Source organism: Myotis myotis, unplaced genomic scaffold, assembly GCF_014108235.1.
Source record: "Myotis myotis isolate mMyoMyo1 unplaced genomic scaffold, mMyoMyo1.p scaffold_m19_p_9, whole genome shotgun sequence".
In the NCBI taxonomy this organism is placed as follows: Eukaryota; Metazoa; Chordata; class Mammalia; order Chiroptera; family Vespertilionidae; genus Myotis; species Myotis myotis.
In genome coordinates, this window is record NW_023416401.1 from 55,876,437 (window position 1) to 55,901,861 (window position 25,425).

General features: G+C 47.2%; 1 protein-coding gene across 1 annotated transcript; it reads right to left on the reverse strand.

Annotated features, from left to right (window-relative positions):
• Window positions 1-1,554: 1,554 nt before the first annotated feature.
• On the reverse strand, window positions 1,555-24,693 carry LOC118662994 (lipopolysaccharide-binding protein-like). The gene is made up of 15 exons (XM_036322203.1): window positions 24,525-24,693; window positions 23,770-23,884; window positions 21,037-21,165; window positions 20,010-20,165; window positions 17,667-17,730; window positions 16,146-16,209; window positions 15,033-15,124; window positions 12,665-12,841; window positions 10,974-11,033; window positions 10,264-10,434; window positions 6,725-6,792; window positions 4,689-4,734; window positions 3,930-3,993; window positions 3,178-3,254; window positions 1,555-1,892 (listed from the first exon to the last, which is right to left on the reverse strand). The coding sequence occupies exons 1-15, from the start codon at window positions 24,646-24,648 to the stop codon at window positions 1,860-1,862; spliced, it is 1,440 nt and encodes a 479-aa protein (XP_036178096.1). The 5' UTR covers window positions 24,649-24,693; the 3' UTR covers window positions 1,555-1,859.
• Window positions 24,694-25,425: the final 732 nt, after the last annotated feature.

A 25,425-nucleotide genomic window follows, 5' to 3' on the forward strand; every position in this document is an offset into this window, starting at 1 on the left:
ATTTGATGACAATTCGATGTGAGAGCCACTGAAGATGGTGGTCAAGATGCCATGGGACCTGTGTCAAAGCCCCTGACAGAGGGCTGAGCTGTCCTCTTGAGGGTTACTCTTATCTGGGTCAGCTGTCCTGATCATGAACCACTTGAAAGAAAATCATTTCCTATAAAAAGTGGGCTTTTAATTTTAAGTTGGTTTTTCTTTATTGCCCTTTCCATTCAGGTGCTACCTAGTTTGGTGTGCATACACTGGGAGCTTGGGCCTGGCTGATCGGGGCCCTCTTGGTGATGTCGCTTGGGGAGAAGATGGCACTAGAGGCTGAATGCTTATATGCTTCCTCCTAGGCCAGCCTTAGATCCAAGACTGTTGAAGAAAGTCCCACGGCCATGAACCAGTGACCCTCGGGATGATTTGGGAGCTGGGTTTCCTGATATTTCTCACCAAAGTGAGTTACTGCCAAGGGCTGGGAACCGATAGCTAGAGGATAAGCTGTTTTGTGTTTATGCAGATGCGAGCTCCAAACCACTGGACTCACCTTTCCTTTCTTTTAGATTCTCTTGGTGTTTGTGGAGACCAGAGGGGCAGAGAATTGAGAGGCAGGTCCCCACATGAAGCCTCACCACAGCTCTCCCCTCTGCCCGCTCAGAGCATCACGGACAGCTTCACTCCGCACAAGAGATCAGAGGGAAGCTTGGGGTCTACTTCAACCAGCTCTGCGTCTTGACAGCAGCACCCTTAGAGGGCCAGCCCGTGTCCCTCAGCCATGCCCGGAATGACTTTAGTAGCCAAGAATTTCTCTCTTGAATTTGTAGCTGCTCATCACTTTCCTCCACCACCCATTTAATAAACCTGACCACCGTGCTCTGTCTGCCTTTTAAATCAGCATCAAGCCACGTGCCAGCAAGGCTGGGCCTGGAGGAAGTGGGTCACGGGCCAGATCTCGTTTTTAGTCCTGGTGTGTTCTCACTCTCCTGAGGCGGGGCACGTGGGTAGTTGTTTGAAGTGTTCAGTTAGGACTAGGCGGTGAACAAGGCATGGTACTTGGTTCAGATTTAGGACCCATGACAGTTGAGGTGTTGAGGAGCAGTCAGGCCAAGGCTTTGGAAGGGTGGCTGGTGACAGTGGACTAGAGAGACGATGCTGATATCAGAGAAAGTGGGGTGTCCTGGAGTTCTGGGGCTTGGCTCATAAAAATTTGCCTGCTGTGTGACCAACTGTCCAAGTTTGCCTGGGATTGAGGGGTTTCCCAGGACGAGGGACTTGAATTGCTAAAACCAGGTAAGTCCCAGGCAAACGGACGAGTTGGTTGACTTATCTGGGGTGTAAAATAAAGGTGGGAGCAGGGTGAATGGAGCAGCTGCTGTTGGACACACCCTGGTGTCCTCAGGGTCAGGCTTTTTGGAGATCTTTGGTTTAAAATAAAAAACTGCCACAATGTGAGGGTGTGCGTGCCTGAATTTTTTAATCCCATTTTACAATAGAGGGGTCTGTACATGAGTATGTCCCAAAGGCCATGATGAAAGGCTTGAGTTAATTGTCCACTTTCTGCATTTGAAGTAGAAACCACATTGGCTGGGCTGGGGCAGAATTCAGGCTGTCTAGCCTGCCTGAGTTTGGTACCTTGGTGGCCTCTACTGCAGGGGCAGGCGTTCTTCATGATTGACTTGTTCCACTCTGCCCCCAAGCTTCCTTTTCTGCCTTGCCCTTTAACACCTATCCAATGCCCTGGCTGGGCCTGTGTTACTCAGGGACACTCATGAGAGGAAGCGAAATGTCACAGCCACTGGGGCTCCACAGGGCAGGCAGGGCCAGTCCAGCTGTGGTGTGTCCCCTCCAGCCACAGGTGCTCCTCAGTCTTCAATCTAGTCTATGTTGGCCCCTACGAACAAGAAGTTCTGGAGAGAAGGCAAAAGGGCAGACAAGAAAGGCCATTATCTGAGTTGCTTAGGAACTTCCTGAAAGGGAAACTTTCATAGGGAGAGGCAAGTTACCAAATAAAAATCCAGTCAGTGCAGAAATCAAGACCTTAGGCTTTTATAAAAGGTCTTTAGCCCTAACTGGTTTGGCTCAGTGGAGAGAGTGTCGGCCTGCGGATTCAAGGGTCCCAGGTTCGATTCCGGTCAAGGGCATGTTCCTTGGTTGCGGACACATCCCCAGTAGGGGGTGTGCAGGAGGCAGCTGATCGATGTTTCTAACTATCCCTCTCCCTCTCTAAAAAAAAAATCAATAAAATATATTTTTTTTAAAAAAAAAGGTCTTTATAAAACTGTCCTTGCCCTAGCTGGTTTGGCTCAGTGGATAGAGCATCAGCGTGTGAACTGAAGGGTCCTGGGTTCGATTCCGGTCAAGGGCACATGCCCAGGTTGCAGGCTTGAGCCCCAGTGTGGGGGAGGCAGCCGATAAATGATTTTCTCTCATCATTGATGTTTCTCCCTCTCCATCTCTGAAATCAATACAAATATATTTTAAAATAAAACTGTCCTTATCAGCTGTTGGCCCCCAAGAAATTATTTGCATATCCTAAGCTCTGGTTTCTGGAAGACATCCATAACCACTCTCCTCCAAAATGTTTTCTCCCAGGAGAATAATGTATACTCAGGTGCCGCTTGAGTTATTCCCCTCACATAATTTCTGAGACTGTAGTCCTGGATTACCTTAGAGTAAAAAATAGGATCGATACTTTTTTTAAAAAAGTTTAAAAAGAACATAGGAACAGTGAAGACATTGCAAACTAGTCCTTCTGGATTTATATCATAAGTTGTACTATGATGGTCCCTGTCCCCTGCCCTGATAAGTTCCTACCACTAGAAGGCATGGCCGGTTTTTCTCCAGGACCATCCCTTGCTGCTGTGGGTAGGAGGCCTGGTCAGTGCCCACTGGGGACCCTCACTCCACCAAGGACATCCAGGGCTTCTTCAGGTGGCCTCTCCTCAACCCAAAAGTATTGCATCTGATCTGACGCCTTTGCACATTCTGCCATACATGGCTAAGGACCTTGCACATGAAGCCCAGATTTCAGATCATCAAAACCTGCCATTTATACTCCAAAATTCATTTTTCTATGAAAATTAGGTCTAGGATGTAAGTGGGAGTTAAGGACTCCCCCTAATATCCATCAACCCGAAAGCAGCCCTCCCAGGCGTTCTTAGAGCTCCCCACCAGGCCCCACTTCTCACTGACCTTGTGGATTTGGAGCTCCAAGCTGCTGAGGTAGGTGTCCCTGGGCAGAGGGAGTGGGAAGCCCTTCTCAAGCTTTGCTGGAAGATGAACAGCAGAGAGTGGGCAGGACAGAAAACACTGGGAGGCGTGGAGACACAGACATTGCATTTGCAGCTGGCCATTGAGAGTGGGCCCCTGAAATGGAGACTATTGGATTCGGGGCTGTGTGGGTTTTTTTGGGGGGAGGGGAGTGGTATACACAGGCAAACACTTGGGAAATGCAGCCTCTAGGAGTCTACAGCCTCCTGGGCTTCTGTCCCTTCAAGAGCCTTTCCTCAATCGTCACCCAAAGTGGCCAGGGCTGGGCCGTGCAGTGTTTCTATCCAGGGACTCATCCCCAAGGACCACAGCCCTAACCTGGCTCAGCACCCACGGGTGTTAACTCCAGGTGTTCTCCACGTGCCACCTGGAATGCTCCCTCTTCTTGGGTCTAACTCCTTGTGCTTTGGACTCAACTTAGCCCTCACCTCCTGGGGTGACCTCTAGGAGGTTCAGTGCCTCCTCCTAGCTCCTGCAGCCCCCAGTGCTTCCTCCTGTTGTGACATTTATCAACTTACACCTGTGCCTTCCCAACCAAGTGCAAACTCTGTGAGGGACAGTACCCCAGCCAGCACAGAAGACAGGCTCAATTTGTTAAATGAATGAACCATAAATGCTACAGAAAAGGTAGAATTCAGCCTTCACACGTGGCAGTCAGTAGCAGCTATTCTTACCGTTGAGAGAGGGATATATAATGTAGGACGCGTAGTAATTGAAGATGGATTCCAGCAACTGCACCTGGAACAGGAGGGGCCAGAGCAAAAGGATCAAATGAGTCCAAGAAAAGAGCATCTGCCCCCACCTCTGGACACATTCCACTTACAAAATAGAGGTTGACTGTCCTGTCAGCACCACAGATAAACAGCTCCCTGTTCACAGTCCCCCCAAACTCCAAATCTCTGAACTTCATTCTCCATAACTGCATGCAAGCTCATTTTAAGGCAAAATGACCACAACTGTCACAGGGCTATCTACTTTGTGTGAATATTTTAAAAATTTGGTGGCAGAAATAGTAATGTGTTTGATTATAGAGTGCTGCCCTAGACCCTGCTGGAATTGTTATATAATGTGGTACATGCCCCATATTATCTCAAAAAATCTGAGGTAGATGCTATTATTCCCATTTTACAGACAGGGAAACTGAGGCTTAGAAAGGGTGAGTGATTTGCTAAGGTCACACAGCTAGCAAGTGGCAGAGCTGATCTAGGAGCCTAGATCTACCTCCCTTCAAAGCTCATACTCTCAATGTCCCTGTCCTGTCGCCCCTTGAGCCCTCAGGCAATGCTTCTCTTGGCCAGTTAACTTTCAGATGTGGTGTCTCATTTCCAGCAAGACTGCGGTGCGTCTTCTTCTGGGACTTTGTCACTTCTTGAACCCCACGATGCCCTGCTTGGGCAAGACAGTCAAGAAACACTGAAGAGAAAACAACTCACATTGAAGAAACCGATGTTGGAGTGTTTCAGTTCCAGTCCCAGCTTACTGTGTGGAGAAGAGAGAAGCATGGTCACTCCAGGCCGTGGCTAATACTCTTTCACACTTATGCCGTGGGCTGTGCAGTCCCTATGGGCAAGGGCATTTCAGGGGCTGGGCCCCCACCAGCTCCTCTGCAATTTAAGGCTTTCAGCATGCGCTGTGATTTAAGAAGTGGCATTAAAAAATAGTGTTATCTGAGCACCTTCGATAACTTGGAAGAAACTATGATGACATACATATTAACTGGAGAAAGTGGAAGATAAGAAGTAATGCACTGTATGTTTCCAGTTATGTATAAAAAAAGACTGGAAGGAAACATGAAACTATTAAGAGTAATAGTCTCAATGGGGCAAGATTATGGGTGATTTTTGTTTAGACTTTTTTAATTCTCTTTTTTTTATCTTGCCATGAGCATGGGTTATTTGTATAATATGGGAATAGACAATAGAAATGGAAAGGAGGCCCTGGCTGGTGTGGCTCAGTTGGTTGGGCATTGTCCCGTGCACTGAGAGGTTGCCAGTTCGGTTCTTGTGGGCTTGACTCCCCAATTGGAGCACATACAGGAGGCAGCCAATCGGTATTTTGCTCTCACATCGATGTTTCTCTCTCCCCCTTTCTCTAGAGTTCAATTTAAAAAATATATTTTAAAAAAAAAAACGGAAAAGAGAGGCACCACAAATGGTAATGGGCAGGCAGCTGGCAGCCACTGGAGTGAAGGAAGGCAGAGGGACTCGGCACCTGGATTGCTGTCACTGTAAGAGCCAAACACCAATTTCCCCATTGCTCCCTTTGGCTGCTGACCTGGTTCCCTTGTTCAGGAATAGTAATTACCCTGGACAGATCTCTGCTTTCTGCTTATGGGGCAGAGCCATTTTAATAATTCCAGAGTAAACTATTGGGTGAGATCCTCTGCTCACTTTGCTGTCTCCTCAGTCTAAGGCTCTTGGCTCTCCTCCTTGACACTGCAGACGCTCCCCAAGCCAGGTCTATGCATAAACTCAAATTCAGGGACCTCCAAAGCTCACTATTAACTTCTTTCTCTTTTAAAAAAATAAGTTTTTATTGATTTCAGAGAGGAAGAGAGAGAGAAAAACATCGATGAGAGAAACATTGATCAGCTGCCTCCTGCATGCCCCCTACTGGGGATCAAGCCCTCAACCCGGGCATGTGCCCTGATGGGGAATCCAACCTGTAACCTACTTGTGCATGGGGAGCTCTACCAACTGAGCCACACCGGCTGGACTAGCTTTTCTTTTCAAAGACCTCGTACGGAGATGTTCATTTGAATGGGGTTAGGGCATTCTGTCAGCCGACAGACATCTAAACCTGAGGCCAGGAATTTGTTCTTCTGATGAACCCATTGCACCTGTACCTCAGCAGGGAGCAGCAGCCAGAGCAGCTAAGACATGGGGCCCAGGTGAGAGCTCTGGACAGATACCACTAGGGCAAGTGCCAACCACGGGGGGCGGTATAGTCTCTGCTATCCAAAGCCCGAACTCTGATTAAATAAATACTTGCCTATTGATTGGGTACCTGGACAATGGAGCAGTAAGCAGTGGCTTGGGGCACCTTTAATCCTCCATCCAAAATCTGCACTTTCTGATGTGTAATATTGACAGTGTTTCTCAATCTTATATGTAAAGTCCTTGCAAATACAGCTCCAAGCCCCACCCTCTCCAACTGGACTATTGTTCCTAAGTACTCTCTTTGCAGAAGTTTCAGCTCCTTCACTGGTGCCTATGAGGGGAAGTGAGGAGCCCATAGTGATGGGGAACCTGAAGGTGATCTCTGGTACCTGACAGCTTTTCTTGGCTTCTGGCTTTTCCCCTGAGGCATTGTCAATGTGCATTTTTCGGAGGGGCCAGATTAGAGAATGCGACAGCCCCAGTGGAGACTCCTGTTTCCAAGGGCCAGTTCCAGCCCTATCAGTGAACCAGACTAGATGCTCTGACCACCCATTCCACATGCTCTGCTCCCCACAACCGTGGCCTCTTACCTTCCTGGGGTCACTGAGCCAAGGACCCTGCTGGAGCTCACACTGATGGTGGCGGAGATGTCAGTTCTCTAGAAAGCAAAAGGACATCACCCAGATTCTCAGGCTAAGTAGGCATCGTGTTGGCTCCCAGTCCAGGAGACAAATCTCCGGAAATAGAAACCACGGCCAGATGTGGGACTTAGGAGGAAAAGGCAGCTACTCAAGGATTATGGACTGAGGATGCAGGATGTTGGTGGCTCCATAGCTAACTTTAAGAAAGGTGAGCTAAGATTTCTGAGGTTTCCATCATTTTAGAAAATTGCTGGAAGCAAATTCTGGCAGGACATAATAAAATGCAAGAAGTTCATCAAAAGGCTGATGAGCCTTGGGACTTCAGCAGGGCTGAAGATTTGCATATATTATTGCCTGCTACCAGGCAGCCGAAGGCAGTTCCCCCAACCTGATAATCTTTTACTGTTTACCAAACCTTACCTTTGATATGTACATCTGCTTTGCTATAGGGCAAAATGTGTGAATAAAAAGCCCTGGGTCCTGAGATTCAGGGAACTTAGTTACTAAAGCTAAGCCTCCCTTGGTTCCCCCCAAATGCCTCCCAAATTTATATTTCATGTCTAGTCTCTTTATTAATTTGCATCACAGCCCTTTCTCCAGATTCCTGAACCCTAGCAGATGCGGATAAGACCCCGGGAAAAAATTATTATTATTATTTTATTTATTTATTTATTTGAGGGGGGATGGGGAGATAGAAAGAGAAATCCATTTGTGTGTGCTTTTGTGTTAATCCTCACCCGAGGACATGTGTCCATTGATTTTTTTTGTAGAGAGTGTAAAGGAGGGGAGAAACATCAACATGAGAAAAACACATCAATTGATTGTTTCCCTGTATACAGCTGGGGGTTGAGCCTGCAACCAAGGTACGTGCCCTTGGCTGGAATCAAACCTGGGATCCTTCAGTCTGCAGGCTGATGCTCTATCTACTGAGCCAAACCATCTAGGGCTGAGGTTTCCATCTTAATGGAAGCATAAAAAGGGGGCGAATAAGCACTGTCTGGTGTGGCTCCATGGTTAGAACGTTGCCCCTTGAACCCAAGGGTCTTGGGTTTGAATCATGGTAAAGAGCATGTACCTAGATGGCGGGTTTACTCACTGCCCCTGGTCAGTGCATGTGTGGGAAGCAACCAGTCAATGTGTGTGTATCTCTCTCTCCCTAACTCTCTCTGAAAAGCTATGGGGGAAAAATATCCTCAGATGAGGATTAACACACACACACACACACACACACACACACACACACGAAACAAAAAAGAAGAAGAAGGGGTAATAAGCCCAAACTAGACTCAGAGTATTCGAATTGGGAGACTGCCCCTATAAGAATGACTTTGGAGCAGACTATCAAGGAAGTTCAGAGAATCTCTGAGCCCTTGTCAGATACTGAGCTCTTGTCAGATATATGATTTGCAAATGTTTTCTCTGATTCTGTGGGCTGTCTTTTCACTTCCTAGAATGGTGGTATTGAAAGGACAGAATGGGACTGATAGCTGTGTCCCTGACCCCTCTTCCAAGAAAAAGCCACAGAATGTATCAGTTACTCAGCCTGCCCTTATCTCAGCCAATAGGAATGCAAGGGGAACAAACCCAAGGCCAAAAGTATGCTGACCACCCCCCTGTCTTTGTGTAACCAGACCCTAGCAACACCCTGCCCTTGCATCACTAGCCCCCAGCCCTCACTCAACCAACCGGAATCGGCCAAATCAGTGGTCTGAGTGAGCCCTCACCCCCCCCCCCCACCCCAAGCCCTATAAAATCTTTGTTCTTTTGAGACTCGGGGCTCTCTCGCATCCTGCCACTGCGTCGGTGGAGGCAGAGGGACCGAGCTCAGCTTGAATAAAGGCTCTATGCTTTTGCATCGGACTCGGCTCCTTGGTGGATCTTTGGGGGATCTTGAAATCTGGGCATAACATTATCCTTTAAAGTACAAGCTTCTAAGTCTGATGAACTCCAATGTACCTATTTTTTATTTTGCTGCTTATGCTTTTGAGTTGATCTGAGAAGGCTCTGCCTAACCCAAGGTCATGAAAATTTATTGCTATATTTTTTTCTGAGAGTTTTATAGTTTCAGATCTCACATTAGGTCTATGATCCTTTTGGAGTTAATTTTTGTGTATGGTGGTCTGGCTTCATTCTTTTGCATGTGGATGTACAGTTGCCCCAGCACCATTTCCTGCAAGTCTGTTCTTCCACATTTAATTGTGTTGGTTCCCTTGTTGAAAATCAATTGACTATAAATATGGGGAATTAATTCTGGATTCTTAATTCTATTCCATTGATCTATATATCTGTCTTTGCACAGTACCATACTATCTTGCTTAATATAGCTTTATAGTACATTTTGAAATAGGAAAGTATGAGTTATGCAACTTTATTTTTCTTTTTCAAGATGGTTTTGGCTATTTTGGGTCCCTTGAATTTACATATGAATTTTGGAATCAGCTTGTTATCTGGCAAAAAAGCCAGCTGGGATTTTGATAGATGTTATGTTGAATCTATAAATCAACAGCAAGAGTATTGCTATTTTAAGAGTTCTTTAAATTTTATATCTTCTTTAAAAATATAATTTGATGACTTTCATTTATAACAATTTAAATAGGGTTATGCTTTAAACGATTTTTTATAACAAACATAGCAGTGAGAAAGCTAAAATTTTCAACTCAGCTGGAGTGAATGACTTTTAAGGTTTCTTGAAACTCTGATATTAACTACTAGAGGCCCAGTGCACGAAATTTGCAGTCCTCTCGCAGTCCGGAACCCCTCGGGGGATGTCCAACTGCCGGCTAGAGGCCCTCTCACAATCCAGGATCCCTCGCTCCTTACTGCCCGCCTGCTCACTCCTTACTGCTCAGCTCACTGCTCCTTAGCACTGCCGAGGAGGCGGGGGGAGGCTCCCACCACTGCCGCTGTGCTCGCCAGCTGAGAGCCCAGCTTCTGGCTGAGTAGCGCTCCCACTGTGGGAGCGCACTGACCACCAGGGGGCAGCTCCTGCGTTGAGCGTCTGCCCCCTGGTGATTAGTGCGCATCATAGCAACCGGTCCTTCTGGTCATTTCACCTTAATAGTCGCTTAGGCCCGTGGTCGGCAAACTGCGGCTCTCAAGCCACATGCAACTCTTTGGCCCCTTGAGTGTGGCTCTTCCTAAGCCTTAGGAGTACCCTAATTAAGTTAATAACAATGTACCTACCTATATAGTTTAAGTTTAAAAAATTTGGCTCTCAAAAGAAATTTCAATCGTTGTACTGTTGATATTTGGCTCTGTTGACTAATGAGTTTGCCAGCCACTGGCTTAGGCTGTTATATATAGAGGTATAGAGGCCCTGGGGAAGCCTGGCGTTCAGATCAGAATTGCAAGGCCCACTTATACCTCCAGTGGAAGTAAATAGCCTCCAGCATCTATCAGCTGTGCAGCCTCCTAGTCTTTCCGCTGAGGGAGGGGCTTACACCCATGGCAGACATAACCCTTTGCTGCCCCAGCCGGAATAGACTTACCGCCCTGAGTTGGAAGAGTGGCTTGCGGTTAGAAGAGTTGGGCAGGAGAGCGAATGCCTGGATGTTCATCACTGGCATGCAGGTAACATTTCCAGGGGTGAACATCAAGAATGGAGCTGATTCAGGTGACATCTCAAGTTCTAGCTCTGTATTGGGGTACAACCTGGCCAGCTGGAGAAAGAGGGCAGAGACTCAGGGGAGGGCAGAACACAAATGGAGGGACTCTGGCTCAGTCTCTAAGGGCCTGAAATCAGCAGTGGAAATATCTCAGGATGGAGAAACTTGTATTTTCCAGAACTCCTTTTCAATAGATGGCTGTGTGGTTGGAAAGGGCACTCGGGTTAAGTGTGTGAGATGGGTGAGACACCCCAATGGGCATGTTCCAGTAAGAACAGATGGTTGCCTAGCTGGTGTGGCTCAGTGGTTGAATGTCAACTTATGAATTAGGAGATCACGGTTCAATGCCTGGTCAGGGCACATGCCCAGGTCACGAACTCGATCCCCAGTGTGGGGCATGCAGGAGGCAGCTGATCAAGAGCCACAAAGTTTCGATCGCACTGTACGTGCGCGCCCGCACATGGTATTTTGTGGAAGAGCCACACTCAAGGGGCCAAAGAGCCGCATGTGGCTCACGAGCCACAGTTTGCCGACCACTGGCCTAGGTCAAGAGGCTTGCCTTGTCCTCTATGATGAGTAGGCAGAGATCTTACCTGAGGAATCACAGCCCCCAGTGATTTGGTGTGCAAGTGAGTTGGAAAGTCCAGGGGACTCTGCAACAGAAGAAGCAGGGAGTTGCTTAAGAAGCAGGACATCGTGGCGATGAAAGGCCTGGTCTCAGAGGCCAGACAGCTTGGGTTCCACCATTCTTTAGCTGAGTGGTCTCTGAGAAACTCGGTTAGGTTCTGTATCTGTAAAATAGGGATGATAATAATGGCACTTGCTGTACAGACTGTGCAAGGATTAAATGAGATAGTATGTGGAGAAAGCACCAAGTGCAGTGCCTGGAACATATTAAATGTACTTAATAAATGCCTGTTACTGTTATTTATTATTTTTCAGGATGATCCCCTAAAAGACCAATGAGGACTGATCACCACCACAATCTGGATTTAGTGAGCTTCCAGATACAGCTTCCCCCAAAATCTGTTTCTCACCATCTCTTGTGGTGTCATTCTCTACCCACCTCATGACTTGCTGATCTTTCAGCTTGGGGAACCCTGCCTACACCTGTTCTTAGCCAACCTTCCATCATCTCTCCTCCCTCAAGATCCCCACTCTCTACCTGGGCAGCTCCTATAGCACTTATCACTGCATAGGCTCTGGAGCTGTGCTGCTCAGAACTCCCTTCAGGGGGGTCAGCAGAGAGGAGGGCAGCTGGCTGCCACTGCCTCACATTCAGGCCCCACACCATTCACACCTGAGGCGCGCTCTCCCAGGCGGCTCCAGCCCCTGCGGAGCATGGCTGGGGTGGTAGAGCTGGAGAATTTTGTCAGATCACTGCCAGGATTCGAAGTGGTAGTATAAGCAAGAGACCAACAGGAAAAGGTGCTCCCCGACCCCCATTGTCCATTTTCCCCTGTGGCATGGCATCTTCGAGGGTCAGATGTGCCAATGCAGATGGGCTGGGGGGTCATCTTACTGCCAAGGGAGCCCTGAACAAAAGGCCCCTGATGTTCTGTGGACTGAGGGGGAAGAGGTGGAGGAGAAAGGGAAGGGCCCCAAGCAGAAGAGCATTGAGTACTGAGGCTGAAGAAAACTGTCTTCGAGTCCTCCAGGAAGAGTCTCATCGGAGGCACATGAACTGTCTTGGCTGAGGTTCCCCTCCTCCCCCACCCATAAGGAGACCTCTGAACGGAGGTGTCTAGACCAGGAATGCTGATATGCCAGCCTCTAGCGGGAGTCGGGCAGGGCTTGAGCTGAGACTGACAAGCACTGGCCCTGCCCCAGTGTAATCGCCTGTGGTCAGGTCTGAAAAAGCACATGGTACCACATCGCATCATAGTCTGGGGGCTCTCCCACTTCCTCCTCCTCCTCTCTTTTACCCTTCACAGGTGTTTCCCTAATAAAACTCTTATAAGTCTAATGCTGTCTTGGCATCTGCTGCTCAGAGAACCTGTTCTGACACGCCAGAGTCTGTCTGATTTTTGTAAATTCCTGCTAATCATAGCTACTGTGTATTGTGTGACAGACACAAGCTCTTTACAAGCTCTCATAGAACCCCTGGGGGTCCATGTGCACACGCAGGGAAACTGAGGCACAGCCTGGCTTGGCACTCATGTTGGGCAGGCTCCAAGTTCCACATTCTTCCCCTAGCTTCCCAGGACACCCAGAGTGGGTGTCAATGTGAGAGAAGCATTGATGCTCTCTCCTGGACCCCCATCCTCCTCCATCCCCTACTCACGTCCTCATTTCGGATGGTGAAGTTCATGTGCCCAGCCTGGTGGTAAACCCGGCTGGCCGTGTTGAAGACATATTGGGACACTGCAAAGTAGGCCATGCGGTCATGCTGCTGGGGTAGCCTGATGGGAGGAGCATCAAAGGGGACTGGGGAGTGCTGGCTTCGGCCAAAGAATTCACCCTGGAGACAGAAGGACATATCAGTCACCCAAGGTTCCTTCCAGAGAGGATGTCAGGCAGAGACATCCAAAGCCTGCCTGGGGAAGGCCTCCTGTGCCTGGGGGAGGCCTCCTATTCCTGGGAGGTGGCTAGGGTTGGGAAGGGAGGTAGCGGGGGGGGGGGGGGGGGGGGGGAGGGCGCAGTTTCTCTCCAGAATGTGTGGTCAGGGGTCCTGAAATATTCCCTCTGGCGCCACAACATCTAGGTCCTGACAGCTGCCTGAAATCCCTCTTTTGGTGGGGAGATACATCCTGTGTTCACTCAGGCTCAGGACATAGGACAGGAGGCCCAGCCAGTGGTGAAAAGCATGGACTCTGGAGCTTAACAGTATGGGTTGGAGCCCTGGTCTGCCACTTGCTGACTCTGCAACCTCAGGCAAGTCGCTAACTGCCTGTGCCTCAACTTCCTCACCTGTGAAATGGGGATGATGCTAAAAGTTTTTACTTCGTGGAGGTAATATGAAATTTAAAGAAGTTAATATTGAACAGCATCTGGGACATAGTAAGAAGCACATACGTGTTAGTTAAAGAAATAAGGTTGGAGGGCGTGGCACTCCAGGGCCTGGCTCAACCCACGGGGGAGTTGTGGAAGAGACCGGTATGAAGAGGGGGTGTCCTGGTTTCCTGCGGCTGCCGTAATAACTTCCTTAATTTTAGTGGCTTAAATCAGCACAGATTTATTCCCTTACATTTCTGGAGGTCGGAAGCCTAAGCTCAAAATGTTATTATGGCTGGACTGCTTCTAGAGCAGGCGTGGGCAAACTTTTTGACTCGAGGGCCACAATGGGTTCTTAAACTGGACCGGAGGGCCGGAACAAAAGCATGGATGGAGTGTTTGTGTGAACTAATATAAATTCAAAGTAAACATCATTACATAAAAGGGTATGGTCTTTTTTTTTTTTTAGTTTTATTCATTTCAAATGGGCCGGATCCGGCCCGCGGGCCGTAGTTTGCCCACGGCTGTTCTAGAGGCTTCAAGGGTGAATCTGCTTCCTTGTCTTTTCTACCTTCCAGTGGCCACCTGCATGCCTTCTTTTTTCTACCTTCCAGAAGTCCCTCCGTTGCATCCCCTCTTGCTTCACTCCAGTTCGTGCTTCCATTGTCACATTGCCTTCTGTCTCTTATCTACTACCTCCCTTTTATAAGGATTTCCGTGATTACAACAGGCCAGGATAATCCTGTCATCAACACCCCTAATTTAATCACACCTACAAAATCCCTTCTGCCAGGTAAGGGAAAGTTGTTTTTTTTTTTAATGCTCACCCGAGGATATTTTTCCATTGATTTTAGAGAGAGTGGAAGAGAGAGAGAAAGACAGAGAGAAACATCAATGTGAGAGAAACATATCAATTGGTTGCCTCTTGCATGAGCCCTGACCAGGGCCCAGGCCAGGGAGGTGCCTGCAACTGAGGTACATGCCCTTGACCAGAATCAAACCCAGGACCCTTCAGTCCACAGGCCGATGCTCTATCCCCTGAGCAAACTGGCTAAGGCTGTAAGGTAACATTTACAGATTTCAAGGTATAGGACATGCCCATTGATCCCCTCCAGCCTGCCCCCGCCCCACGCCCCAGGCCTTCACCATCCTATTATCTGTGTCCATGGGTTATGCATATATGCATACAAGGTCTTTGGTTGATCATTTCCCACCCACACACCCTCCCCTGCCTTCCCTCCGAGATTCCACACTCTGTTCCAGGACATGGACATTTTAGAGAGCCATTCTTCAGGCATGGGCAGATAGTGATAACAATGCTACCCTATACATGTGCTATGTGCCAGGCACTTGCTAAGTAAGCACTTCATACACATCTCACTTAATTCCTATGGCAACTTTATGGGGAAGACTATTACTATTCCAATGTAATGGAGAGGTTAATTCTTACAAGGTTCCCCACCACATAAGGGATAGAGCTAGGATTCGAGTTTAGCTCTCTCTGAACTCCAGAGAGATTTACCACGTTGGCTCAGAAACCTTGTTTTAGGTTTTGCTCTGCAGTGCTGAGGATCACATCTGCCCACTGTGGGCCCTGGTCAAGGATGTGGACTGACAGGCAGGTGGACTGGAGAGGGAGGGTAGGAGCTGACTCTGAGAGGTGGAGCTGATTTCCTGCCCGTTCTCAGCTCCAAGACCCTTTACCCACAACCCCTTACCTTGAAGGGCGTGTCCAGGCCTTGGGAGGTCACCTGGGGAGCTCCTACTAAACTGTAGTCAATGCCAGCAACCTGGTCAATCATCAAGGTGACTATGGAATGGGAAAGAGGCAGCATTGTGAACAGTGGCTAAACACAATTGTGCAAATTCTATACTGGGAACTCCTTTCATAGGGACTGTAGCCTTTGGAGAAAGGAAATGGGCTGGGGCATATCCATGTATCTTCTGTCACAGAGAGTACTTCATTCATTCATTCATTTGTTGATTCATTCATTAATTCAGTGTTTACTGAGCGTAAGTCCAGAGGAGGAAATAATCAAATACGCAAGGAAATAAATGTTCAATTGCTAGTATGTTAGATGTTAAATAGAAGTCCATAGGATGGTGCCAGCCATATAATAGGGGGTAAAGTGACTCGCACAGGGAGTCAGGGAAGACTTCCCAGAGGAGGCGTTGCTTTGGCTGAGATCTGAAGGAACAGCAGGTGTTGCCTGGTGAAGGCGGGTAAATGTGGAGAAAGGCACTGGCAGAGGGAATGGTATGTGCAGAGATCCTGCAATGTTATGGAGAACTGTATATTAGAGGGATGACTAGGGACCAGAGTGGCTGGCTGAGTCAGGGAGGGGAGCAAGGTAAAGCTGAAGACAGTGCTGCGGTGGCCTTGTCCCCCACAGCTGGCCCATTTTTCTGAGAGTCGGAGTCTTTGATAGATTTCAAGAAGAGGGGGAGACCTGACCTGATGTGTGATTGTAAAAGGTACCTGTGTCAGCCAGAGGGTCAGGGCTAGGAGGGTTTCCAGCCCTGCACAGGGAGGCCAGAGCAGCCCTGTTTGTAAAAGCAAACACATGATTCTCCCACATATTCCTAATTTTCTGCCCACCTTGTGCTCCCAGCAGGTTTGTGAGTCACCACCCTTAATCACCTTACTCCCCCACCTCAGAGAACAGACCCCCCCCCCCCAAGAGGTGGTCATCCCATATCTAACTCTGTAAGATGGAGAGATACCTAATGGGGAAAATTCTCCCAGGGCTCTTGTGGGGGGGGGGGATGGTTCCAGGGCTACTGGGTGCCATGACATTTGATGGCACCCGAGAAGTGAGGGGGCTCCTAACCTGGCAGAGTCCGGAGATAGGGCTCCAGGTGTGAGGATGTCGACGTCCTGATGATTTCGCAGATCTGCCGAGAAAGTGGGTGAGAAAGTCAGGCAAGTCCTTCCTTCCCCCTCCTCTCACCTCCTCCATTCTAGGAACTGTGTGTTATATCCCCACCTTGTAGGTAGGTATGTGAGGGGAGGGAGAGAATATGTTGAAAAGGGAGAAGAGACCACTACCCCCATCAACACCTGGTTATTGTCCCACTTGGGCTGGCCTCTCAGACAGATGGGTCCAATTTAAGTTCCTAGAACCCAGTTACAGCGGATGGTGGTCAAGTCAGCACTGCCCTAGGGTCTACCACTGTCAATGGTTTTCTGGCAGCTGAGTGGCAAGCAATGTAGTACATAAAGGCTGATATTAGACAGTAGAGGGACAAAGCAGAAGAGCTTCTAGGTACAAGAGGCAGCTCTTGAATTAGAGGTTCCGCAGCCCCATCTCCCAACCTCTTTGCCTCCTTTACCTATTGGGGTTTCTGTCATCAGCGAATCTGTCAAGGAGCATGGTGCCTGGTCTGTGGGCAGTACTAACTATGGCCACCAGAGGGCTCCAAAGTAAAGCCAGAGGGAGGGTCTGCTCCAGAATTGTATTCCTCAGTAGGCCAATTTACTCCTCTGTAAGCCAAGAATTACAGCTTGGGAGATCCCAGAAGGCTTTAGTCTTGTGATTTCCAAATTCCAGCTATTCCTACTCCATCTCTGATGCTCCAGGATGTGTGTCGATTTGTTCAAATATACACAAAGGGTAAATGTAAGAGGTACCTCTTTGCCTCCAAGGCCAAGGCCTTTTCCAGAGGTGAGAGATACTGAGGGCCAACTCCAGTGCGGTTCTCAATATGATGCCTTTTTTTGAGGGGGTAGTCTTATTTAAAAAACATTTTCCTATCCTCAAGGTGAGAAAGATATCCTAGGTCAGCCGTGGGCAAACTACGGCCCGCGGGCTGGATCCGGCCTGTTTGAAATGAATAAAACTAAAAAAAAAAAAAAAGACCATACCCTTTTATGTAATGATGTTTACTTTGAATTTATATTAGTTCACACAAACACTCCATCCATGCTTTTGTTCCGGCCCTCCGGTCCAGTTTAAGAACCCATTGTGGACCTCGAGTCAAAAAGTTTGCCCACCCCTGTCCTAGGTTTATCTACTAAAAAGTTTTTGATTTGTTTTGGCATTTAAATCCTTAGACCATTGGGAATTGATTTTTGTGTATGGTGTGAGGCAGGGATCCAAAGCCACTTCTCCATATCTCTCTAGTATTATCTACAACTAGATATCAAACACTGTCAGTTTCAAAGGCCAATTTAGCATATGTGATCATTCACACTGGGGAAAGCCTTGATGTTTGCCTTTGCACCACAAATGAGTAAGGTTGTTTTAAGAAAATTCAAATGGTAACCTACTTAAAAGACAAGACTGTTTCCAAATATCAAATATGCACCTGTCAATGATTTTTAATGGAAAATATACTTATCCTTTCTTTACCTCTTGTTTCAAGATATCTTTTAACTTGTTTTCAATTCTTTTATGGAAGAGGTTCAGGAGCCAGCTGAAGAAAAGAGGAAAGAGGGTCAGGATCCACTTTACAATGAACTGAGATTTCCAAGAAGAGGGCTACCCATAGATTTAAACTTCCCCATGTTATCCCAAGAAGATCGCAGCCAGGTGAATTTAATCCAAGGGTGGGTGACCCTTGGATACTGACATACTCTCACCTTTCAGACTGGCAGAAAGCTAAATCTTTGATAATATGCTGTATTGACAGTAATGGGGGGAAACAGACACCAACTAGCAAACCACGGCAAGGGCAATTTGTTAGTATATGTTAAAATGACAAAATGCACATACCATTTAAATATTTATTCTATAACTTATTTGTCCAGATGCCAAATAATATTATGCACAAGGTTATCCTTTGTAGCATTGTTTGTAGTAGCGAAAGACTGGAAGAAAACCCCTTACACTAAAAATAGAAGTCAATCAATAGAGGACTAATTATTACTATTATTTTAGTGTCTTCATACAATGGAGTACTTTGAAAAGGAAGCTCTTATGTTCAGGTGTGGAAGAGCTTACAAAGACATAGTGAAGTAAGGCGAGCTAGGGATATACCACTCTCTGTACTATAGCATGCTACCAATTGTGTTAACATAAAGTAGTAAAATATATAAGTGTTCAGACATAGACACTCAGGAACGAGACATTAGACACTTAATATTGGTTGCCCTGGCAAAGAGAGTTGGTTGTTTCACTCTGTACCCTTTGCACTTTTTGAATTTTGAACTATGCAAATGAACTCAGAAGCATTTACATTTTTAAGTTATAATAAGGAGAGTAAGACCTAGTCTTTGTACCCTGCAAAATCCACCATACAACTTATCTGGCCACTTAGCAATTAATCATTCACTCATTTCTTCATTTGGCAAACGTGCACTGAGCCCCTTCTACCTGCTAAGGGAGGTGTGGAGGGACATTGCTGAATAACCTCATGGTGCTCAGGCTGTGAGTCTAACCCACTTCAGGTAAAGCTGCCCACCGAGGTCCCCTCCCAATCACAGACACCGCTCTGTGAGAATCACGGCCCCGAACAGAGCCTCTCACACTGTGTTCTCACCTGGGGGTGAGGGTGAGAGGTTGAGGGAAATAAGTGAACTGCGTTAGTGGAATTACTTCCAGCAAAAATTTTTCTCCCATAAAGTTTTCTTGACCGTTCGATGCTTGCTGATTGGATGATTAGTGGTATGTATTAGAAATGTGTGTATTATAAGTTGATGTGGTAGCATTAGACACAAGAGCTTCCTGGGGTTCTGCAGGTAACATCCTGGGGTTGACACGTACAGATTCATCTCTCAAGCCTTCTGGCTCTCTGGCTTCTAGTTGTTTTGGCCAAAGGGATAAACAGGTAGGAAAGAGAGAGGAGTTGGGATATTTACACCCAGGTCCCTCCGCCTGCTGTCCCACTATATTCCTGTCTCAGAGCTCTTTTCCAAGGTTCCAGCTCTTTCCAGGCTCTGGAAACACCCTTCCCTTCCTCTTACCTTCAACCCTAGGGGTGGTAGTAGCTCCCTGCTGGTGCTAGTTTCCAGTGAATATTCTCTTCATTAGATTCTTGGCAGTTAAGCCTTTTGAGTTGCCCTCTGTTTCCTGCCAGGATCTGAGTGATGCAGTGCAACCAGAACAGAGTGGGGAGGCAGTCACCATCATCCATTCGGTATCCACTGAGCATCTGCTCCAGGCACATAGCTTTGAGATGCTGGGTTTCCCCTAAAGGCAGTCTTGCAAGAGGTGAGCAAACTTTCTTAAAGGGCCAGATAGTAAATATTTTTGGCATTTGCATGCTGCATGGTCTCTGTTGCAACTACTCAACTCTGCTAACATAGTGCTAAAGCACCCAGAGACAAATGCAAACAAATGAGCATGGTTGTGATCCAATGAAACTTCATCTACAAAAACAGGTGGCCTGCTGGATTGGGCCCACAGACTTTAGTTCACTGACCTCTGATCTTTTGTTTTTTTAATCTTCACTGGAGGATATTTTTTCCCATTGATCTTTAGAAAGAGAGATTGGAAGGGAGAGAGAGAGAGAAACATTGATGTGAGTGAAACACATCGACTGGTTGCCTCTCACGTGTGCCCTGACAGGGATTGGGAATCAAACCCACAACCCTTCAGTCCATGGGCTGGTGCTCTAACCACTGAGCACACTAGCCAGGGCTGACCTCTGATTTTGATGAATCTTAAATCTTGCTCTTCTGTGGGACATCCTGTGGGCAAGCTGGATGCTGAGGCAGTTCTGACAATTTCCAGCAAGTGTATGGGGTGACTTACCTTAGGTTTCCAGAAATGTGAATGCTGACGTGGCCAACGGAGTTGCTGCAGTGGGCCACAGAGGCAGTGGGTCGTCCAGACCCGTCCTCACCCAAGTTCAGATAAACCGAGATGGAAACACCATCCACACTCAGATCAAAAGTACCCTGTAGGGTGCTGGTTGGGAGAAATAAGAACCAAATGGTGAATAATCAGTGGCCTCCAGAACAGGAGCCAGAAGAACTCAGATCCAGGCGTATCTCTTAGCTCCCCATTAACCAGCTGCGCATCCTACCTGAGCCCTGGTGACCTAAAAATCGAAAGGCCTTTCAAGGTGAGAGGCAACAAACATTTATTTGAGGTCAATAACAATAGCTACTCAGGAAGCATTGATAAGGCAGAAACCCAAGTAATGTTTCAATCAGGAGACAAAGGCAATGGGTATTTGTGAGAAAGGGAAGGGCAACAACCATGTCAATGGAAGGAAGGCATTTCTATTAATGAAGCTGTAACGTCGTGATAGTCATTCTAAATGCTGTTTTTAATTTTAACTCCAGGAGTCATCAGTCCAGTAGTCATGTATCTACTGTCTTGTTATCTTTGCAAACAGTTCTTTGGGGCACAGGATTGTTTTAGACTTGGTGCAAAGGTTATTTTGCCTGATTTTAACATTCCAAAGGTTTGAGACATAAGACATGCAAGGCAGTTTTTCTGACATGGCAGCTCCGGCTCTATTTTCAAGTGGCTCCATTTATATTATTTTGACAGCCTCTTCTTACCACTGACTAAGACAGCCAGTGTTTACTGAGTATTTGCCATGCGCCAGGCACACTGCAAATACCTTACATCTGCTATTTTATTTAATCCACAAATGCATCTGGGTTGGGTTATAATTAACCCTATTTTACAGACAATGAAACTGAAGCTTAGAAATAATCAGATCTGGGCCCTTTATAGATTGGACGTTTAAGAATCCAGAAATGGAAGTCCAGAGTAGGACATGCCCTTGCCCAGAGCTGAGAGATACCCTAACCCAAGTACTACTTACATGAAAGCCTTTTTCACCTTCCAGTTCCCACTGATAGACACGTAGTTATTGGACAGGGAGGCTCTGACACCCCTCCCTGGAAGTAGACTCAGATCGGAGTTTCGGATTTGGAAGCTACGGATTCTCAGGCTAGGGAAGGAAGGCAGACTATTAAATCCAGAAAAACTAGGGTCACATCAGTCCTCTGAATGAATCCCCAGAATCCTCTCCAGACTCTCACACTCTCTTTCTGATTTATTGACTTAAACTACATAGGACAACCAAACCATTGCACTCACATCCTACGAGGTCTGCATGGGCTTTCCCTCCTCCAGGAAGATTTCCCTCGAGACCCAAGACCTTCCTCTTGTCTGTGACACCTACCTCCACTAGCTGCTCCTCCTCATTAACTTCTGTCGTGCTCACTTGACCCTCACCACTGCGAGGACCCTGTGAGCTGGCTTTGCATTATGTGCCCTGTCTCCAGGAGGCAGCTTCCTCTCTCTGCTCCCCACACTTCAAATACAAATAAGGCTCACAATTTAGGTCTGAGATCACGCCCTGGTGATCTGTGGGCCAAACATATGATCAATATGCTGCACTGAATGTTTTCCTATAACGTTCTTAACAATTTGAATCAGTTGCCAACATTTTAAAATGAGGACATTTCCTTGTAAACATATGAGGAAAAACAAAACTAAACTAAAATTCTGTTTTCTCTTGAAAAAGTCAAAAGCCCTGGCCAGTGTGGCTCAGTTGATTGGAGCATTGTTCTGTGCACTGAAGGGTTGTGGTTTCAATTCCTGGTCAGGGCACATACCCGGGTTGTGTATTCAATCCCTGGTTGAGGTGCCTGTGGGAGGCAATAGATAGATGCTTCTCTCTCACATTGTTGTTTCCGTCTTTCTCTCTCCCTCCCCCTCCCTCTCTCTTCCTTACCCTTCCTCTCTCTCAAATCAATTAAAGAAAAGAAAAAAAAAGTTAAAAGGGATTGTTCTTATTTCCTTACAGCATCAATCAACTACAGTGCATAACAGCTGCCCCCTTTAAATGGGGCAGATGCCCTCCAGACAAACATCACACTTATAATTTGCCTATTTGCTCTCAGGTTCATTCTCTTGCTCTTGCTCTGACCTATAGTGGATGTGACTGACCTCTGAAAACTACATTTCCCAGGATCTTTTGCAACTGACTTCTAGTTCGGACTGGCTCCTGCTGGACATGCTCTTAACTCCTACTTTGAAGCCCTAGCTGCTGTGCTCTGTTGATACCTTCCTTCTCTTTGTCTTGCCCGCTCTGGGTCTGTTAATAACTTTTTGTGGTTGCTAATTTCTGGGTTGCTTCATCATTCCCTATTTGGCTTTTCAGCTCTTTTATTAAATTCCCTCCATTGAAGTTCCCTCTTTCCCACTGATCCCCACCCACTGCATATAGTCACTCTGCCTGGAATACTCATCTACATTACCCACTCCCCTGTGGCCACTGGAGTTTATGACTGTTGCCAGATCGATACTTAGGAGTTCCCTCATTGAACATTCATTGAGATCCTGCTCTGTCTGACCTGGCTGTAGGCACAGAGGCCACAGAGATTCAAAACTCAGTCCCTGCCCTCAAAAAGCTCATAGCTGGTGGCAGGTCTGGATGTGTTAACAGACCATAGTAACCTACTGTGGAAACCAGATGTAAGAGGTGGTTTAGGGATACGGGAAGGGGCATTGACCTCTAAATGGCATGGCCTGGACAGTGTGTGTGTGTGTGTGTGTGTGTGTGTGTGTGTGTGTGTGTGCGTGCGCGTAAATTTAAAATAGCTCTTCTTTGCCCACTGTATTCAGGAAATTGTCTCCAGGAAGGATTCCAAGAGGAGCCTTTTCTATCAGTATCCCCAAGGGCTGACTCTGGACACTGAGGAGGCTGGGAAGAAAAATCCATGCAACTAAAGAGTGGATGAAAAAAGAGAAAGGAGCCCAGACAGCATGGCTCAGTGGTTGAGCGTCGACCTATGAACAAGGAGGTCACGGTTCGATTCCCCATCAGGGCATATGCCAGGGTTTCGGGCTTGGTCCCCATTCCACCCTTCGCCCACCCCACCCCCCCATCCCATGCAGGAGGCAGCCAATCAATGATTCTCTCTCATCATTGATGTTTCTATCTCTCTTTCCCTCTCCCTTCCTCTCTGAGATCAATAAAAACATATTGAGGGAAAGAGAGAGAGAGAGGAGTGAGGACTCTAATACTGAATATGTGAAAGTTGGAGGGAGAATAAGGTCAGTTAAGTCTTTGGGGGAGAGAGATGAGGAATCAGAACTTGTTCACCAGGAACCAGGAGGCCCCCTGCTTTATTCCTCACTGGGGATATGTGTGGATGCTGCCCTCAAGAGATGGCATGCAAATAAAATGTGAATAGGTTCCAGAAAGACTCTAAGTCCTTGCTTGCAGACCCCCACCAGGCTCTGGAGGGATGGATGGTTTGTCTCAAGTAGTTTCCTAATCTGGGCAATCAGGAGAGTGCTAGGGATTCCTGGTAGAGGGAAAATCCAGGGCTGACCTAAGGGCTAGTGAAAGATTTCAAAGGGTTTCCCTCCCAGCCTGATGATTCAGGAAACACATAGCATTTTCCAGAGGCCCCATAAGAGCTGTCTATAGTCCTTTTGCCTCTAGTCCAAGTGATGATTCCATGTTTATCTCCCTTGCCCTTGACCTTAGGCCCCATTTTTCCTCCTCCATTGCCCCTGTGGTAAAGAATGGAGACCTCACCTCTTAAACTCATAACTCACACTTCCCATCCAACCGACTTCAAATCTTCCTGATAAATCAGGCACGTTGATGGTGGACAGTTCCTTCTTCAGGGTAGCCATTCCATATTGGCGGGCTGGGGGCACATAGAGGGGGTTAGCTCTTTCAGTGGGAGGTACCAAGCATAACGGTTGAGTGGCCAGGTTAATGCAAGATTTGCCACTTACTGTTGATATAATTTCAAGAAAGTCCCTTAAATTCCATAAACATCAGTTTCCCCACATGTAAATGATAATAATAATAATAATACCAACCTGAGCCTGAGAATTAAATTAGATCATGAACTCAAAGTGTCTGGTAAGTGGCAATCATTGTTACTTATTCATTCAACCAGATCATGGAAGCAATGATGGAATACAATGGGACTTTTGAGGAATCATTCCCCATAGTGTGGTCAAACCTTAGGGTTTTCACCATTGCTTGGACCACATGTCAACAATGCAGATTCTAGGCCCAACATCAGTCAATCTTGAGTAAATCTCCAGAATTGTGCCTCAGCAATTCTAATGTGGGGGCTCCACAGACCACCCAGGAAAAAATGCTGATCTAGTCCTACCCTTAACCTTTGATAATTCAAGATGAGGAAACTGAAGTCCAGAGGGTGACATAGCCAAGGTTTCTAAGCCAGGCAGGGCACACCTGAGATTTAAAAAATCCTGGTTACACCACTTTGATGGGCAACAATGGGCACCAGAGGAATGACCAAACCCACTTACCATATTCGAGGCCTTTTCTGGTGATCCTGACCACAAACCCAGGATTAGAAGCTCCTTCTCCAAGCCTGGAGACCTCTGCTAGCAGCAGTAGGGCCACTACCACACAGTATGGTCTGGCCATCATCTTGTTCTCAGCTTCTTCCTGGGTAGAGGTTGGTCAGAGTCTCTTTGTAGGAGCCTCCCTTACTGAAGGTGACAGCAGAGACTGAGGTGCTTATAAACCCAGGGGCCAGATGGGGAACTGAGCCAGCTGGGAATGAGAGCAGGGAGGAGTCAAGGCTTTGGGGCAGCCCAAGTTTCAGCAACTTGAGATGAGGAGAGGTTGTGGTTTATTTTTGGCCTGAGAGTAGCAAAAATGCTGCTCTAATTTCCAGCTTCTTCCTCTTCCAAGTACTGCTGAGAGCCAAAGGGCCTCCCCACCACACCTGGCTCTAGCTGACACCCTCCATTCATTCCTCATTATCTACAGACTGAAACCTAAACACCCAGCCTCGCAGTGAAGGCCACCACAACTTGGCTGCGATGTACTTCTCCAACCAGAACTTCCACTGCCCAGCCTGCTGAGCCTTCACCCTGGCTTTGCTGGAATCCACTTTTCTCTGCTTATATCAAGGAAGGCCCATCTCAATTCAGTCTGCAAATACAACAAATGGATTCTGCAACTCTAGGCTCCAGAAACTTTTGATGTTCTCTTGCCTACATTGTTTTTCAGTCAACTTATTAAGGTACTAGAGGCCCAGTGCATGAACTTTGTGCACGGGTAGGGTCCCTAGGGCTGGCCGGCGATCAGGGATGATCTGTGGGGCAATCGGTGGAGTAATTGGGGGGCCCCCACTGGTACCTGCCTTGACTGACCTGGGGCCTGTGGGCTGGGGGCAGCTCCTGTGTTGAGCATCTGCCC